Here is a 19,990-nt window from a genome sequence, read left to right on the forward strand (position 1 = left end):
TATACCCAGAAGGGAGGACTCCAGCAACTCCGCAGGGAGGAAGACCGCCAATGCCTGGGCCTGCAGCTGATCTGAAGCCACCCTTGTCGACTTGGCATGACTTTGACTTCAACCAGGATGAAAAGCAGGGTCTCTGTGAACAAGAAACATCCCACTGAGTCCAAGGCCACTGATATGGGTAGGGCACTGGTGACCAGTAGGGGCCGGGCCAAGGACCACGGTCCCTGCCACCGGGCACACGCCAATCCTGGGAGCCAAACTGGTCCCATGGCTGTTCCTTGAGTTCCTCAGGTGATGTGGAGTGGAAAGATGATAACTCCAACTTGAAATCAAAGCCCTAGAATCTCAGCAACATGGGTAGAGCAACGCACAAGAGAGCCAACAGGCAGTCCGATTCATCCATCACCTAGAACGAGGAGGGAATCTGTGATGAAGATAGTACCATCTCTACTGAGCATGCCGGTGCCATGGGCAGTGTCAGTCCTGGTGCAAACATCAGTAGCAGAGCGCCTGAATGCGTCAATGTCAAGGGTGGTAAGAGCCATCATGGGAGCATTTGCAGCGTCAAATGCGGTGGGGCCGAAGAGGTCCTCAGTGCTGAAGTCCCATGCCCCAATTCTGGTACAGGCTCCATCCCCACCATAGGAAGAGGATGCGGTGGTGACAGTGCTCTCCAAGCCCAAGGGGGAGGTTCAGCCTGAAAAAGGCCTCGGTACGGGATCACACTGCATGGCCTGTTCAAAAACTGCCTCAGGCAGCACCTAAGATATAACGTCACCTGAGTCTCCTTTTTAAAAATGATTTACAGATCAAAATGGTGCTCTTTTAAGGTGGGGCCTCACTGAAACAAAAGCAAGCTCTGCTACCTCTTTTAGCTAGGGGAAGGGTCACAGCGACAAGCGTGGCCCCTCTATGGGTAATGGTAGAGAAAAGTCTCCAGCTCAGGTGTGTGCATACCCTGCATGCCAAAGTGGAATAGATGTCTGCATCTACTCAAAGAATTATCTGATCTCTAAAGATACTATACTGACTTAGACCAAGATATTTTTTAAAATGGATACGTAAAGTTAAGCTCTTAAATAAGCGTATGTTTAGACACAAGTAAGTGGCCTCATTTTCTGAAGTGCTGAACATTCAGCAGCTCCCCCTGATGTCACAATTAGTATTGTTTGAGAGGACAAAGGGACCGGCAGCTGGCCTAAATGAGGCTGACCTACCTTGGCCTCAAAGAGCCAAAATCTCACAGCTAAGAGCCTGCCCTACATGAGGAAGCCGAGACAAGAGTAAGAATTCAGCCAATGATTACGGCAAGTCTACACTACAAAATTAAGTCTACCTAATTTACGTTGACTTATAGCCATTGCAGTAATTAAACTGCTTTTGCTCCTTGTGTCAGCGGTGCCCATCCTCACCAGGAGTGCTTGCACCAATTTAACTGCCAGCGTGGGGCATTGTGGGACGGCTTCTGAAAGGCAGCAACAGTTGATGTAAGCAACACAATTTCTATACTGACACTGTGTCGACCTAACTAAATCAACCTCTCGCAGAGCTGAAATTATTAAGTCAGCAGAGTGAGAGAGCTACATCAGTGAGAGCTGAATTTTAGTGTAGATATTTAGAGTTAGGTTGATTTAAGTTGCCTTATGTCGATTTAACTGTAGTGTAGCCCAGGGCTTAGATAACATGTCTATATGTTGCCCAGTACAGCGAGGTCGCTGAATGTTACTTAACACAAATATTGCATTGAAAAGAGAGGAAACTGATGCTGCAGTCTAAAACCAAAATCACCAGCAAGACTTTGCCATGCTATCTACCAAGAGAAGAATAGATAAGGGAGCAGGTGGAGAAGCAGAAGCATCTAGATGCATGGGGACAAGAGGAACATGATACTCATTGTTAGCGTGTCTTTACTACTGGAAGAGAAGATGGGCAACAAGACAGTCTTGCACCCTGAAAATCCAAGGAACCCCTGTTGAATGTGTACTTTATTAATGTTATATGGAACACAAGACATTGAAATTCACCCCAGAATTCTTGCAGTTGAGGAAATGAAAAACTTTAAAATGTCTTTTTCAGAAGAACTACCAATAAATAGAAACTTCTGACGCAGATGCTGGCTGGCACATTAAAAGGAATGTATCCCTTCTCTCAGGAAATCTTCTAAAGCAGTACTGCAAATCTGGTGAGAGAACCCTGTGAGTGTAAAGAACTGAACGACTCAAGCAGTAAAAGACTAATTTTAAAATTATTGGGTCTCTCACATTCATAATAATAGGATACAACTTGATGACTGTACTTTTTCAGTAACAATCTGTTTGGCAAGTAGCATTTCTTACAAGTACAGTATTTGTCTTTACAAATGCATTCCTTGAGTAGCACAATAGTATTGTTAGTCTGGCACTATATTGTTACAATACCAATGTTATATACCCAATCAGACAGTTGCACTTTGCAGCAGCTTACCCAGTTCCTTAAAAACACTTGCAGAGAAGTTTATATACCGAGGCCCTCAGTTACAGGCTGTCCCTCTTGCACATGGATGTCTCTATCTTATCAAGAAAGCAAATATGTTTAGGCATGTCAGCTAGTTAGCTAAAACAATGAGGAGTCCTTGTGGCACCTTAGAGACTAACAAATTTATTTGGGCATAAGCTTTCATGGGCTAGAACCCACTTCATCAGATGCATGGAGTGGAAAATACAGTAGCAGGTATATATACATAGTACATGAAAAGATGGGAGTTGCCTTACCAAGTGAGGGGTCATCTAATGAGATAATTACATTAACAATAGAATACCAAGGGAGGAAAAATCACTTTTGTAGTGGTAATGAGGGTGGCCCGTTTCAAACAGTTGACAAGAAGATGTGAGTAACAGTAGGGGGAAATGTAGTTTTTTTAATGACCCGTCAACTCCCAGTCTTTATTCAGGCCTAATTTGATGGTGTCCAGTTTGCAAATTAATTCCAGTTCTGCAGTTTCACGTTGGAGTCTGTTTTTGAAGTTTTTTTGTTGAAGAATTGCCACTTGTAAGCTATGTTACTGAGTGACCAGGGAGATTGAAGTGTTCTCCTACTGGTTTTTGAATGTTATAATTCCTGATGTCAGATGTGTGTCCATTTATTTTTTTGCGTAGAGACTGTCCAGTTTGGCCAATGTATATGACAGAGGGGCATTGCTGGCCACCCTCATTACCACTACAAAAGTGATTTTTTCCTCCCTTGGTATTCTACTGTTAAATTAATTGTCTCGTTAGACTGACCTCCCACTTGATAAGGCAACTACCATCTTTTAGCGTACTATGTATATATACCTGCTACTGTATTTTCCACTCCATGCATCTGATGAAGTGGGTTCTAGCCCATGAAAGCTTATGCCCAAATAAATGTGTTAGTTTCTAAGGTGCCACAAGGACTCCTCTTGTTTTTGCTGATACAGACTAACACAGCTACTACTCTGAAGCTAGTTAGCTGAGTCAGAAGAACTGATTCCTAGCGTCTTCCTCTTAATTGTGGAACAGGAAACATTCACTAGATTTGTTTGTGTATGCTAAATTGCGAAAGTAACCTTATTGTAGACATTCCTGCCCTGGTCCCCTCATGCTTCATGAGGAAGCTACTGTTGCACGCAGCAGTGGAAGAGCTTCTGTTCACTCTTCCCTTCTCCCCTCCTATGGGTACTGTGCACACTGCTACTATCATGGCAATGTTTGCTCCGACATCCCTCTCCTACCCAGAGATAGTTAATTTCACATAAAGAGAGGAGGCTGGCCAGCATGCAAAAAAAAAACAACCAAGCAAGACTGAATATGCAGGTGACCTCTCCCCTATGAAATGAGCTTATTCTGCATCTTCTATTGGGAAGCGTCCCCCTCATTTCTACAGCTAACTGTGAAGTGTTAGCATAACAATGGACATATAAAATTTAAGAATATTTTCTTCCACTAATAATTCTCACACAGATTATGAGGACAATATGTCCCTTAGACCAGTGGTTCTCAACCAGGGATACATGTACCCCTGGGGGTACGCAGAGATCTTCTAGGGGGTACATCAACTCATGTAGACATTTGCCTAGTTTTACAACAGGTATATAAAAAGCACTAGCAAAGTCTGCACAAACTAAAATTTCACACAATGACTTGTTTATACTGTTCTATATATTATACACTGAAATGTAAGTATAATATTTATATTCTAATTTATTTTATAATTATATGGTAAAAATGAGCAAGTATGCAATTTTTCAGTAAGTGTGCTGTGACACTTTTGTCTTTTTATGTCTGATTTTATAAGCAAGTTGTTTTTAAGTGAGGTGAAACTTGGGGGTACCCAAGACAAAGACTACTGAAAGGGGTACAGTAGTCTGGAAAGGTTAAGAGCCACTGCCGTAGATAACAGGATCCTTTGAGCAACTACCACAAAACCAACACTAGCCCAGGAAGGTTATAAACATTCTTTGTCACCCACTTTAATGAGGGGCTAAGGAAGAAAGAGGAGAAAGAAAGAGGAGGTAGGTAGCAGTGAGAGGGTGAAATGTACATGTAGGATGATACATAACCCTCAATGAACAAACCACTTAGTTTTCTCAGGGCGCTCATCACCACAATCCTACCTTGGTCTGTTTTGTCTTGATTTGCAAATTCCACTGTATATTTGGAGCAATCTAGACCCAAGAGTTCCTGCTGCTGTTTTAAAATTTCGTCCATCAGCCTTGCGTTATTCCTCTTGAAGATTCCTTAAAAAACCCATAACAAAACATAAGTCACTTCAGTTTCCACTTTTTTCAGAAAGAATGTTGTGAAAACAGAGAAAAGAAACAGGCAGTAAACACTAGTTTTAAACCAGACTCGACAAGATTAATAAATAACTGAAGCAGATGATACTACATAAATCTGGCTTCATGGTGACCTTGGAAGAGAAAGTTAACTACATACAACTTTAGATCTGGTGTATGCTGCTACTGTTCTTGGCATAGCTGAACCACTACGCAGTGACATTTGATAGTTCTTTAAAAAGCAGAACTGTCACTTCACTGCTAGAATGCTCTAATTCTATGACCAATTTACCATTTCCACGTCAGATGCAAGTTAGAGACAGAGAAAATGTACAAACAAGCAGAAGCAAGGAATTCCCATGTTCTAATGCTAGCCTTGCACCAGCTCCCTCTGTGGCCTAAGACAAATGAAACTTTGCATCAGGACAAATAGTGCACGGCAAGCTCAGCTGTAAAGCTATGGTGCACAGCATAACCTCTTACATGTTCTTAACAGCTTTACAAGGATCAATGTTTGTAAAATACACTGTAGACTAAATTATGAGAAGTGAGGCTAGGGCAGATGAATGTTAGAGACAACGCAAACAAATATAACTTTTACAGTCAGATTTCATAGCCAATACTGACAGTACAGGCCTATATTTATTACAGCATATTGGGATCAACTCACTATTTGACACTTAGCAGAATAATTTTATTACAAAAATTCACGCTCAAAGCTTCATTAGTATTTAAAGTTGACCACCAGTGCCTCATACACTTTATTTTTTGGTTTTCAGAGGTTTAAGAACACACCAACCTCAGCCCACTTTCACTCTGCTCCTAGGTGCTGGCAAGAGCCACAGGGAATATACTGAAAGTATGTTTCAGCCAGGGCTACTCTACAATAAGCACACATACCTAAGGAATGATGAAGTAAGTATACCATTTTATGTAATGTGGTATGCCCTACAGAACTGTATTCTTTCCTTCATCTGCATGCACTCCAGCTGATCTTCATTGTGTTAGGGACTGCTGCATTGACTGGTAGAAGGATTACTTGCAGTAGTTTATCATAGTTCACACTGCAGTATGAGGAGAAGTACATCTACATCCAAAGAGATCACGAACCCTTCATTTCTGTGCTGAGTTATGTAGGTTGCACAAGAAGAAAAGCACAACAGCCAATTCTTGCTGTGGGGTTTTGTAGAACTCTGAAACCATAGTACAGTACACTTCAAGGGGGAAGTAAGTGCAGGCAATGTTCTCAAGAAACTAAGATAAATGTCAAGGAACAGTAACAGTTGGAATGCTGATGTTGTTTTTGCAGAACAGATTAAGTTCAGGCCAGGGAAAGCCAGTTTTGTTCACTAAGCCTGTTCTAAATGCAGAGTTTGCCTTAGTGAGGACAGAGGTTTTCCTACCATACCCATATATTTTGACACATCATCTGGAAAGACAGCGTGCTATGTTGTCTGTCAGCGTGGAAAGGGGCTTCACTCAGAGGGCAGGGTTTCAGTTCCAGCCTGGGTCTGGTAGTATTTTAAGGTTTAACCATACATATGCTTCATGTTTTGGAAGGGTCCAAGACATGGCTGGTCACTTTTAACTGTGAATTAACCAAATTTTTTTTAAACCGTGAATTTAAAAGTGAAAGTGGTGCTAGTAGTAAGGGGGCACAAAGTCTTTCTGGAAACACCTTGCTGCCACTAAGCTACCAGGTTTACCCTCTTCCTTGTTCCTCCACGCCCCCAGTAGGGGTTGAGAGACCTTTGAGAAAACAGACTCTGGGCTGGCTGCAAGGAGCACATCTACCAGCTGGAGGCACCAAGGAGTGGAGATGGACACCAGACTCTATTCTGAAAGAAAGAGCTCACCAAAACCCTTTTCAGCTAGGTCTGCAGAGACATGTGAAATGGCTTGTTCATCTCAGTAGGATGTGCTCAGATGAATCACAACATGCCACAGAGATTAATACAATCTGACAATAGTTCTGAAAGGTGTCAGATGACCCATTTAACTTAATGGGTGTTCTTCTCCCCATCATGAAGTCTTCCCCAGCCCTTTTTGTAGGTATCCGTTTTCATATGCACAGTGAGATGTTGAAAATTAAAAGAAGCTCAATGTGACAGGTGTATGTTGATAATCCCTTGCCCAAATTACACTAAATTTGTGTAATCCCTTTGGGGTTTAGAGTGTGTGGCCCCTTTAAATCTTTTCACTGAGGGGAGAAGTGCTGATTGTTCCAGAAGGAGGAAGTTATTGTTGGGGGGGGGGGGAGGAGGAGGGAAAGTGACAAGGTGTGTGTGTCTGGAGCTCTAGACAGAAGGCCAGTAGGCCCTCACAAAGTGAAGCAGCTGATAACTTGCACGAAACCTGGGAGGGACATGGCAGCCCATCGGGGACACCCCAGGACAGGAGCCAGGGGGAGCATTGTGCCAAGGAGGAATCGCCCGAGAAGGACAAACTGGAGCTGGACCCAATATCACTGCTGCCCAGAACTGTATGGGGCCATGATTCCTGGGGCTTGTGACTTTGTATAGCGAATAAGGAAGGAGCATGTTAGCTTGTTAAGCGTGGAGGTTGTTGCTCTGTGTGGCTTTGCAAAGAGCAGGAGAAGAGAATACTGGAGAGGTTTGTTGGGAAAACTCTGCTAACACCAAAGATAACCAGGAGCACTCAAGATTCACCCTTGGACTGGAACTTTGCCCAGGACCCCTGAACATTGCTCGGTGGGGCCTTGTGTTAAATGCAACCCTGTTTTACTGCTCCCCGCCATCTCCCCTCTCCCCACCCCCATTGTTTTTCTCCTTTCATCCCTCTGTAAACAAATATTTCCCTTTTCTATATTCATTGTAGTCTTCCCATGGGCATTTACTCTGGAGGTGTCAGAACAGGTGCCCCTGTTGTGGAAGGGACTGTCACTGCTGCATTCCTGCACATGCTTTTCTTGGCTAGAGCTGCCTGCAGAGTAGACTATCTGGACTACAAGGGTGCTAAAGTTACATTTGTACCACAAACCCTACCGCAGCCCTTTATGTGACATCAACACACTGGCTGGTAGTAGCACCATCACAAGCTTAAAGCAGGGGTTTCATTTTAAGATGGGTGGAAAAAGCCTACAAAAATGATGCTTTAACCAAAGCAACAGAACTTTAAAATGTTTATTGTAGTTTGTGCAGTGCTTGATTTTTTTTTATTAGAGTTTATGGGAGGGGGAATATTTGGAGTTTGATATGATTGTTTTAGAAAGCCAGTAATATGCACAAAACATTCTCAGGATGCTGACATGGATAGGACTTGAACTCACAGTATATGGGTGCTGTTTGGGTTCAATGGTCACAGGATGTCACCTTGAGCCACCTACTTATTCTGATGTTTGCAAACACTCTGGCATGCAAGCAACACTGGCCGTCTCTGTTACAAATGTACAAGTAATTTTCTCTGGCTCAGCAGCTATGCTAGAGACACATTGTAGATCCAACTTTTACTCTTAATACCTTTTGTCACAAAATGGTCCAGTACCACCCTCTGAACAGGAATTTCCTCTGTTGCAAAGGCATCCAACCACTGAATCCCACTTGCTGCTAAGCTTACTGTTTCTGGGAAATGACTGATCTCTGCTCCTAGCTCTGGATTCCTCCAGAGCACTCTCAGGTGCTGATGCCAAGGTCTGACAACCTTCTCAAGCAGTAGGACCATGCAGTCTGACTGCTTAGACCCTGAAGACAGTTCCTGGCCCTCTGAAGACTCTCAGTTGTTTCGACATAGTCCCCACAGAGTCCAGTTGGCTGCAGGAACTCTGGTTGTGTAGCTGCACCCTTCAAAAACAGTTCAACGTTGTGCAGTCTATGTGGTTTTATAAAAATTTAATTATAAGTGAATATAATGTAACTGAGATCTGTTTCATGCAAAAGGTCTCTTGTAAGGTATCCTTACAAAGCTTATAATCTACTGAGTGTAATCATCCTATTTGTATAAATGTACCACTCTTGTATCTGAAACAAGAAATATGAAATATAACTCTGAGGGCCTATTGTAATTATGTAAAGTGTGGTCCATTAATGGTGGTTTGGAATCTTGATGACTCCCATTAACTAGGACCATTGTCTGCAAATGGCTGTGTTTTACCTGCAAGTCTTCCTGTATATGCATGTGTGGCAAGTGGGCAATGAAGTCTTGCAGTGACATGTGATTACGTCACCTGAACTGGAATCCGTCTTTAACCTGGTGTCTTTCCATTGAGAAGGAGGGGGTGGGAACTCAGAGAGGGACAAAGGATTCCTGCCTTATGCAAAAGATCTATAAAGGGGCAGAAGAGAACAAAGAGGAGGAAGAGCCATCATGAAGAACCTTCTTATGTTATGTTCTTAAGAGCTGTACTAGGGGAAAGAATCGTGCCCAGGTCTGGAAGGTGTCCAGCCAGAGGAATAAACTTACTGAAGCATCTCTGAGGGTGAGATTATCTGTATGCAGTTTGATTAAACATAGATTTGCGCATTTTATTATGCTTGGTGACTTACGTTGTTCTGTCTGTTACTACTTGGAACCACTTAAATCCCACTTTCTGTATTTAATAAAATCACTTTTTACTTATTAACTCAGAGTATGTATGAATACCTGGGGGAGCAAACAACTGTTCATCTCTCTCTATCAGTGTTATACAATTTATAGAGGGCAAACAATTTATAAGTTTACCCTGCATAAGCTTTATGCAGGGTAAAATGGATTTATTTGGGTTTAGACCCCATTGGGAGTTGGGCATCTGGGTGTTAAAGACAAGCACACTTCTGTGAGCTGTTTTCAGGTAAACCTGCAGCTTTGGGGTCGGTAATTCAGACTCTGGGTCTTCGTTGGAGCAGACGGGAGTGTCTGGCTCAGCATGACAGGGTGCTGGAGTCCTGAGCTGGCAGGGAAAACAGGAGCAGAAGTAGTCTTGGCACATCAGTTGGCAGCTCCCAAGGGGGTTTCTGTGATCCAACCTGTCACAGTACACTATGGAAGTAAAGTAAGGAAATACAGGCTTAGCAAATGAATTCCTCTCTCTCACACACACACACAAAATGCTCAAAGGTGAGAGTGTTACAAATCTATGGAAAACAAACTCCTGAACGCTTTCCCTTAGGGACTGTCCACAACAGAAATGCTACGGCAGCACAGCTGCAGCGCTTCAGCATAGACAATATCTACGCTGGCAGAAGGGGGCTCTCCTTCAGAGTAGGTAATCCACCTTCCCAAGAGGCAAGGCCAATGAAAGAATTCCAACGACCTTGCACTGTCTACCATAGGTTAGGTCAGCTTAATTATATCACTGCAGGGAAGGTGGTAGATTTTTCACACCCCTGTACAATGTAGCTGGGTTCATCTAAGTATTTAGGGCTTGGCTACACTTACAAATTTGCAGCGCTGCAGCAGGGTGTGAAAACACACCCTCTGCAGCGCTGCAAATTGCGGCGCTACAAAGCGCCAGTGTAGTCAAAGCCTCCCAGCGCTGTCCGTTATTCCCCACAGGGAGGTGAAGTACGGACAGCGCTGGGAGAGTTTTCTCCCAGCGCTGGCGCTTTGACTACACGGCTTTGAAATGCAAGTGTAGCCACAGCCTTAGTGTAGACCAGGCCTTTGTCTGACCTCACTGCCTTTTGTGAATGCTTGGGTTTGATCAGCATCCTCATGGAAGGTAAAGTCCCTATCTCCACTCTCTCCAGATTGGTCCCGTTTCTGCTATTGAATTAGCTTCCCTCCCTTATGAGACATTTTTCTTAAAATGCCTCTGGCACCTGTGCTTCAGTGGGATGTTGACTTTAGGGCACAAATGTCATTCAGAGTCAATGGCCCTGCCACTAGCAACCTCATTGTTCCACCAAGGGAGAGCCATTCACCGTTGATGGCCTTTGATTGCTCTGTGACAGCTTCCCAGATAGAAACTTGATGTAGAGTACAGAGACTATTAGGGCTTGTCTACACATGCAGCCGCACCCCTGCAGTGCCTCTGGTGAAGACACTGCGGACAAGAGAGCTTTCTGTCAGCATAATAAAACCACCTCTGGGAGAGTCAGAAGCTATGGCAGGAGAAGCTCTCCAGTCGACACAGCGCTGTGCACACTGGCACTTATGTTGGTGTAACTTATGTCACTCAGGGGGTAGTTTATTCACATCCCAAGTGAAATAAGCTGTAGTGTAGACATAGCCTGAGAGAATGAATTCTTAAAGTCACACTAGAGGTTACAATCAAAGGGTGTTCACCAAGTAAAAATGCAATAAGGTGACAATCATATCCCCCAAATCTTTCACACCCTTTAAAATATTGCTTCCTTAAAGGGGCAGCAGGTGTGGGATACCACCTCAAAGTAGGTGATATATGTTTGAAGAGGACCAGGCCTGGTCTACACCTAAACATTAAGTGTCACACAGCCATCAAATTAAGTCAACCTAGCCCCCACTGGAAGTGGAGCTAGGTAAACAGAAGAATTGTTCCCTTGACCTAGCTACTGCCTCTCAAGGGGATGGATTTACTATTGTGATGGAAAAAAGTCCTTCCATCGCTGTAGTAAATATGGTGCTGAAGCGGCATAGCTGCAGCTCTAGCACTTGGAGGGTAGACATGCTCTCAAAGCCACAGTTTGACCCAGGTGCATGCAAAAAAACCCTAATTTTTGTGTCATGTGATTTGGGGAGGAGAGAGGGGGGGCTCTATCTTGGGACCCTCCAGTTCCAAATTTGGAGCTTGAAACTGACCCCAAATCAAGCCAGAAATATTTTCTCTTTAAACTGACTTAAATACATTTTTTTTATAACAAAGCAAAAACACCCAAACATACATTTAGAATTAAATTTTGAAATTACAAAAACATATGTTTAGGCCTAAATTTACAATAATCCATTAAAATGGTCTAATTAAAAACAAATATTCAAGTGATACTTGTTTGCTGCTGAAGTTATAAAGTCAGATCACTGGTGAAGTCAATGCCTAAGCACCCAGAACTAGAGTTTGCTGGAATGCTAAACCAGTTTTTGACATCAATAGCTTCTTCTGCAGGTGCAGAGAAAATATTTCTTCTTCATTTTATTCAACTAGTTCAGTTCGAGGACTAGTTGATTCAAACTTAAGAAACCAACTGGTAAAGCAAGAAAACTTGTTTGTTTTTCCTTCTAATGTATGGGTTTAAAAAAAAGGTATGAGAGGATGAGATCTACTAGTTCTGAAGTCTTGAGCTATTCAACTAGAAACAATCAGTTCAGTAGCTACCTTTGTTTATTAAGCCAGTCAATATTCAATGCTGAACTTTTTGGCAAATTCTTATAACTTTTTTCCTTTTGCATCCAGCACGGTTAAGGTAGTTTTATTTAACTAAAGACAATTTGAAAATGTTTATACATTTTTAAAATACTTCCCTTTGGACAACGTTAAGACATATCTAAGCAACACATATTCCATGTATGGAATATCCTCCAGCTTCCTGTTTGCCATTTTCCAGTGTTATGAGTTTTAAATTAATCATTTAAACCTCATGACTTCAGTGTCAGCACGTTAGCTTTCAGTGGCAAGAGATCAGAATAGTTTTAGCAACATAGGAAATCTTTAGTAAAAGGCAAAAGATTTATACGATCTGAAGAAAAACTGCTGTAGCAGTCACAGCAGGTTTCGTGATAACATAGTGTCTATTCAATGCAGCCTATTTAGAAGTATATAAAATGCTGGTATTTTAGGCTTATTTCTTATAGGAGAAAAGATGCTTTCAGTTGTATGTCAAAGTAATTTAGTCAACGGCAAATCCTCTGGACTCTTTGTAAGCTGCCTCAACCAAGTTTAAAATCTTTCATGTATTTTTCAGAATGAACTTAGTTTATAAACAACCAATAGTCACACTGTACACATTTCCTAAACAGAAAGGTATTTTGTGCAATTTTTGCTAGGGTAAGCACTTGTGTTTTGAAAACAAGAGTTATACTTGGAGACATAACAATGACTACAGACTACTATAGCAAGCAAACGGCAGCAGCAAGCTCAGTGATCTCTCCTTCTAGCTTATTATTCCTGTCTGGGCTTTTCTTAAGGGGAAGGTTAGCCTGTTAAATATCTGATGAAAACTACCTGATAACTAGATAGTCTTATTGAAGCTTTTTAGAAGTTTCAGTCAAGAATGAGAGGGAACATAGCTCAGTGGTTTGTGAATTCAATCCTCGAGGGGGACACTTAGGGATCTGAGGCAAAAATCTGTCTGGGGATTGGTCCTGCTTTGAGCAGGGGGTTGGATTAGATGACCTCCTGAGGTCCCTTCCAATCCTGATATTCTATGAAATATAAACAAAAATTCATTTACAATTAGTATTAGACATATCCCATGATCTCAGAGTAAATGGAAGCTACAATAAATAAATCCTGCCACTATGGATTATTGTATAGTTCATAACCATATTGCAATGGTTAAGTATTTAAAATATCTTTACAGGGCAGTTTTTGCTCCCCCTCCCCCTTAAAAAATAAAAAAAACAGGTCTCAAGCTCCCAGAAGAGGAAAGAATAATTATCCAAAAGGGATTTTAGCTCTCTGAAGAGGTTGTAGTGTACTACAAGCTACAGTCACTACTTCTGCTACTAGTAATTTAGAGGTGAAAGTCCCCAACCCAGTACCAGTTAATCCCCATAGCCATTCAATGCCCTGCACGAAGTTTGATATTCTAGGGTAGGAAGAAGGAAAAAAAATTAACTTCAGGTTTGTGTCAATGCAATAATACTTAAACGGACTATATTTGTGCCAACTCAGCCATTAGTAGAAGGGAAAATTGCAAGGTTAGAAGTCCCCTTGCCAGAGGAGAATTCCCCAATATGGATGAGGATCTTAGTCACCATTTTCTACAACACACAAGTATTCATTTAAAAAAAGCCAAGATCTTAGCCTTCTATTTTAAATAAAAGATTACAAATGTAAACTGCATTTAAAGTCATGCAGATTTTTCTGCCCTAGTCTGCAGAAAGATTGCTGATCAATGAAGTCTAGTTAAATTAACAAAACTGGTCAATGACACAGCTATTCATAGCCCTACTGGTAGCAGTGGAACACATGATTTTTGTCAATTTCAGACTGCTGCAGGCTATGAGAATCAGTGGCAGTAGGCATTTGAGTTGTGCAGAGAGGAAGACAAACCCCCCACCCCCAACCCAAAATAAGGGAAACAAGGGAGGGAGAATAGCAGAGATCTATTCCAAACCCGACATGGCAACCAGAACGCTCTGCGGTGAAGGAGACCTCTACCTTCAAGGCAGCTAGGAAGAGAGGGAGCTTCAAGTGTATAGCAAGCAAAGCAGCTGTCGTACCCAGCCAACAAAATAGAAAGACACTAAGCAAGGTCCAGGGTGGGTGGGTTTTTATTTAGGCAATCTCTCGCTAGTAGAGAGGCCTGGTCTACACTAGAAAATTAGATAAGCATAGCTACATTGCTCAAGGGTACAAAAAATAATAAAAAAAAAATCCACACCACTGAAAGACAGTTAAGCCAACCTAAGTTCCTGTGTAGACAGCACTAATTTGATGGAGGAATTATTCCGCTGACATTGCTACTGGCTCTCAGGGAGATGGATTACCTACTCTGACAGGAGGACCCCTTCCATTGGTGCAGGCATTGTCTTCACTGAAGCACTACAGTGGTGCAGCTGCAGCAGCAGAGCTATGCCACTGTAGCTTTTTAAGTGTAGACTAGACCTAAGAAATTTGTCAAGCCCTGAAAAACTAGCTGCTTATATAGAGGTTCTTATAAAAGTCTTCAGTTGGGATTAAGACATTTAACTTGATAAACTTTGGTTGAGAAAACACTGACCATCAGCATTAGGCTCTTTTGTAAATTGCCACATCTTTCCCTTTGGGAAACAGATGCAGTCACAGAGTGGCAGGGAGAGCAGCTCCCATTGGCTGCAGTTCCCTGTTCCCGGCCAATGGGAGCTGCAGGGGCAGTGACTGCATGCAAGGGCAGCACAAAGAGACCCTCCACCCCTCTCCCCCGCAGGAGCTGCTGCCAGACATGCCTGCTGCTTTTGGGAGCAGTACATGGCCAGGGCAGTCAGGGAGCCTGCCTTAACTCCACTGCGCTGCTGCTGCCCGGAAGCCGCCTAAGATAAGTGGCACCCACCTGGAGCCCACATTCCAAACCTCTCCTACACCCCAAAACCCCAGGCCTGAATGCCCTCCTGCACCCAGCCTGAGCCCCCTCGTGCACTCCAACCCCCTGCCCCAGCCCCCTCCCAGAGCCTGCACCCCAACCTGCTGCCCCACCCCTGAGCTCCCTCCTGCACCCCAGCCCCTACCCGAGGCTCAGCCCAGGTCCCTCCCACACTCCAAAACCCTGGGCCCCAGCCCAGAGCCTGCACCCCAATCCCATTCAATCCCAGTGAGAGCGAGGGGGAGAAGAGCAAGCACTGGACAGATGCAGAGATGCAGTGAGCAGGGTGGGGCCTCGGAGGAGGGGTATGGCAGGAGCAGGAAAGGGGGCAGGGCAAGGGTGTTTGGGTTTGTGAGATTACTCTTATTTCTACATTTTCTTTGAGGTAGATCCTGGGATGCACTTAAATTCAAAAAGTGATCATGTGCTTAAAAAGGCTGGAGACCACTGATCTGACAGGTGTTTGTCTAATCTGCTCTTAAAAGTCTCCAATGACAGAGATTCTACAACTTCCCTGGGCAATTCATTCCGGTGCTCAACCACCCTGACAGTTAAGAAGTTTTTCCTAATTTCTAATCTAAATGGCCCTTGCTGCAATTTAAGGCCATTGCTTCTTGTCCTATCCTCAGAGGACAAGGAGAATAATTTTTCTCCCTCCTCTTTGTAACACTTTTTATGTATTTGAAAAACTTGGTTATGTCCCCTATCAGTCTTGAATAGTTCAGTTGGGAAACATTCCCAAGGAAAAGAATATTGTCAATACTGTGTCAATTGGCACACCAAGATAACGAATCATGAACTATTTTGTTGAAAGTCTGCATGATCTACTAGACAACTGCTTCCTTGGGATGCTTGCTAAATACAAAGAAAGATGGACTTCTTGTTAAGGCTGTAGACTGGTACTCAAGAGATGTGGGTTTAATCCCCAGCTCTGCCACAGGCTACAGATGCCACCTTGGGCAAGTATCTTATTCTGTGCCTCAGTTTTCCCTCTATAAATAGGGGATACTACTACTTTTCTCTGACCCTTTGTATGTTTTATCTATTTAGAAGTGACTGTTTGTGCTAAACTAGAGCCCAAAAGGCCTGACCAAGGTCCAGACCCCATTGCATTGAGCACTGTACAAAATGCATAGTGAAACAGGTTATCTTGTGGTAGCATGCCTTACTAATAGTTCCACACTTACTGTAGTCAACATTTTCAATTAAATCTTGCTGTAATATTTTTATCCTCTCTAAGAGGCATACAGGTCATGAGCTCAAGAATTACTGAGAGGAAGGCCAGACGGTAAAGTATAAAGCTAGATATCATCAGTGTCACCAGACTTGTGAGGTATTGAGGGCCCTACAGTATCAAGCTCAAGTAAGCAGTTCTAGTGGGATCTTACCCGCTGTTCTTACACAGAAGGGACCCATAATACTTCAGAGATTGATATTTACATCTTTAAAATTATTCTCATCTCTTACTATTAGTTGTCAGTACAAGGTTCCTCTATCTACTAACCAAAGCCATAGGTGACTAAAAAGCTTCTTAATAACATTTGCAGTCACACTAGGGCTGTTACTGAGCTTTTCATTGAAATTCCCATTGTTGTTACAGCAATGGTGTAGTTACACTAGTGCAGGGGTCTGTGCCAAACATGGCACACGAGCCAATTTTGAGCAGTACAGAGCTGCCTGCAGCGGTCCTGGCCCTCAGCCCCCCCGCCCACCGCTCTCCCCTGCGGGGGCAGGAGACAGAAGCTTGGTTCTGCGGCAACCAAACTTCCCTCTCCCCCGCTTCTTCCCCCAGAGTGGTACTTTCCTGCCACACCCCCTTTCTGTCCCTGAGCTAATCAGTTGATGGCCCTTGCAAGGGGGAGGGGGAAGAGCGGCAGCATGCACGCAGCTCCCTAGAGGGGACAGAGAGAGGTAGGGATGGAGCCTTGGGGAAGGGGGTGGAACAGGCACATCCCTTCCAGCCCCCTGCCCTGAGCCGCTCAGGCAGGGGGCTGGAAGCACCCCCATGAGCTGAGCACCCCAGTCCTCTGCCCTGACCCCACCACACACTCAGCATTCTGCTCTGCACCTCCCACACACCCCAGCCCTCTGCCCTGAACCCCACCAACACACACCCAGCCTTCTGCCCTGCAGCCCCCACACTGCCCAGCCTTCTGCCCTGACCCCTGAAAGCCCCCCCACCTAGGTCTGGGGTCCCGGCTGCAGGCCCTGCTCAGCCTGCTGCCGGTCTAGGTGAACAGAACCCCAGGCTGGCAGCGAGCTGAGCAGGCTGGCAGCGTAAGATCACCATTTTAATTTAATTTTAAATGATGCTTCTTAAACATTTTGAAAACTTTGTTTACATACAATAGTTTAGTTATATAATATAGACTTATAGAAAGAGACCTTCTAAAAACGTTAGAATGTATTACCGGCACGCAAAACCTTAAATTAGAGTGAATAAATGAAGACTCGGCATACCACTTCTCAAAGGTTGCCAACCCCTGCACTAGTGCAATGATCCCCAAATTTTATGTCAAACTCCTTGTGATGTTGCACTCCATACATTTCATGGAAATATGCTAATGAGTGTGAATATAACGTAACTGAATATGCTGCATGCAAAAGATCTCTTGTAAGGTATCATTACAAAGTTTATAATCCACTGAGTGTGTTCATCCTATTTTTTATCATTCTTGTATCTAAAACTAGAAATATGAAGTACAACTCTAAAGTCCTATTGTAATGACAAAAAGTGTGGGCCATTAATGGTGGCTTGGAACCTTGATGGCTCCCATTGACTAGGACAATTGGTTGCAAATTGGCCATTTACTTGCAAGCCTTCCTGTGAGTCAGGCCGGGAAGAATGGAGGCTTGTGGTCCTCACAGGAAATGTGACCATGTCACCTGCTATTGGAATCAATCTTAAATCTGGTGCTTTTCCATTTAGAAGGAGGGGTGGAGACCAAGAGAGACAAAAGATTCCCGCCCTGAATCAAAGATAGAAAAAGGGGTGAAACAGAACAAAGGGGGCTGCCAGTCATGAGAAATCCCCTAGTTACCACCTGAGCTGGAACAAACAAAGCTGTACTGGGGAAAGGATTGGGTCCAGACTAGGAAGAAGTCTAGTCTGTGAAAGAAGCTTATTGGAACATCTGAGGAGGAGATTTACCTGTATTCAGTTTCTTAATGTATTAGGCTTAGACTTGTGTGTTTTGTTTTATTTTGCTTGGTAACTTACTTTGTTCTGTTTGTTACTTGAAACCACTTAAATCTTACTTTTTATACTTAATGAAAATCACATTTGCTTATTACCTGTAATTAACCCAGAGTACGTGATTAATACCTGGGGGAGCAACGAACTGTGCATATCCCTCTATCAGAGATATAGAGGGCAGACAATTTATGAGTTTACCCTATATAAAGTTTATACAGAGTAAAACGGATTTATTTGGGGGTTTGGATCCCATTGGGAACTGGGTGTCTGGGTGCTGGAGACAGAAGTACTTGCTGAGCTGTTTTCAGTTAAGTTTGCAGCTTTGGGGGCATGGTTCAGACCCTGGGTCTGTGTTGCAGCACGCTAGCATGTCTGGCTCAACGAGGCAGGTTCTGGAGTCCCAAGTTGACAAAGAAGACAGGCTCAAAGGTAGTTTCAGCACATCAGGTGCTGAACAGTCCCAAAGGTGTCTCTGTGACTGAACCTGTCACACCTCTTATTACCCATAATGTAATCTGTCCACATGCATCTTATAGCCAGGGTGGAGCAGGGAGCAGAGTGGGTACACCCCACAGTTTGGGGACCACTGCACTAATGTTTAAACTTGTGTCATCTAACCCTGAGCAATAGGATTTACTGCAGACAACCTATGGATCTGATAAGAAACATATCAGGACAGTGCTTAGTCATAATCTCAATTCTTGCTCAATGATCACTACGATTGTCAAACTGTGCTACACTCCAATAAATTTCACATTGCATAAGACCTAACAAGATTAGAGTAATCTTGTAAGGCAATAGTTTCCAATGTTTTTGGAGCAATTAAAGCAATCTTTCAGGAGTTTGAAACAAAAACAAAATAAACCCTTATCCATAGCAGCCAATATATACTTCCCCAATAAGCTGAGCATGCATTAGCCACCACAACCTAATGCCTCTTCCAGAGAAAGAATATTTAGTCAACAGAATAGTCCAATAAATACTGCAGAAATCCTCCCTGGATCTAACCTAGCTCCCCCAGTATCAAGCCTACAATTTCTAAACAAGCTCAAAGAAGCTAGCCAAAGATAACATCCTAGATCCTGCAGTTTGGACTCAGGCCAGTACATGGAACAGGAACAACATTAGTGGCACTGATGGATAACATCATGCTTGTCTATGAATGGAGGAGACATCCATTTCCATACTCTAGATCTCTTCACATGGCTGATCATGAGAGATTGCTATCCCACCTGATGAAGGTGGCAAGAGTCCAAGGGAATGCTCTAAAGTGTTCTGAATCCTTCTTGAAGGAACACCTAAAAAGGTAGTGATTGAAAATTACATATCCACCACCAGATCTCTTACCCACACAGTCCCACAAGGATCAATTCTCTCTGAAGTCCTATTTAAGATCTACATACAGCCACCAAAACTGGTGTGAAATCAGAGAAATCATATGCAAATAGCAAAAAGTTCTATCCTTCATATCATAGAACACTACTGTAATCAGAAACACTATGAAGAGAGTCCCTCAGTGCAGTGCAGTCTCCTTCGGCTGAAGATAGCGAATTGTACAGTAAGTCCATCTGCAGTTTAGCTTTCACACAGCAAAGTTTTACTTGTAGATGCTGTTATCTGCAAATGGCTAGATGACTCTGTCCTATCCTCACAGATGACTTAGCTAGCATTAGTCATAGATGCCAAATAGGACATCCGAGCTGGACTAAAGTTATACAGTCTAGCTGGGAACGAAGCCATCAGATGTCAAGAAACTAAGGCCTTGTCTACACTGCCACTTTACAGTGCTGCAACTTTCTTGCTCAGGGGTGTGAACTCTCCCCCCCACACACACACCTGAGCGCTGCAAGTTTCAGCACTGTAACATAGCATTGTAGACCCCCTCAT

The 19,990-nt window shown here is 43.3% G+C and overlaps 1 protein-coding gene and 1 long non-coding RNA gene across 2 annotated transcripts in view; one reads left to right on the forward strand and one right to left on the reverse strand.

Moving 5' to 3' along the window:
* NUS1 (NUS1 dehydrodolichyl diphosphate synthase subunit) overlaps positions 1-19,990 on the reverse strand; it is a 31,807-nt gene that overhangs the window by 9,977 nt on the left and 1,840 nt on the right. The window contains exon 2 of the mRNA XM_039530762.1: positions 4,613-4,735. Coding sequence (XP_039386696.1) covers positions 4,613-4,735 — 123 coding nt within the window. The remainder of the gene's footprint in view (positions 1-4,612; positions 4,736-19,990) is intronic.
* Positions 1,180-6,882, forward strand: LOC120401108. The gene is made up of 4 exons (XR_005596299.1): positions 1,180-1,487; positions 2,077-2,182; positions 5,554-5,689; positions 6,509-6,882. It is a non-coding gene; the product is annotated as an uncharacterized LOC120401108 (long non-coding RNA).

Source organism: Mauremys reevesii, linkage group 3 (assembly GCF_016161935.1).
Source record: "Mauremys reevesii isolate NIE-2019 linkage group 3, ASM1616193v1, whole genome shotgun sequence".
NCBI lineage: Eukaryota > Metazoa > Chordata > Testudines > Geoemydidae > Mauremys > Mauremys reevesii.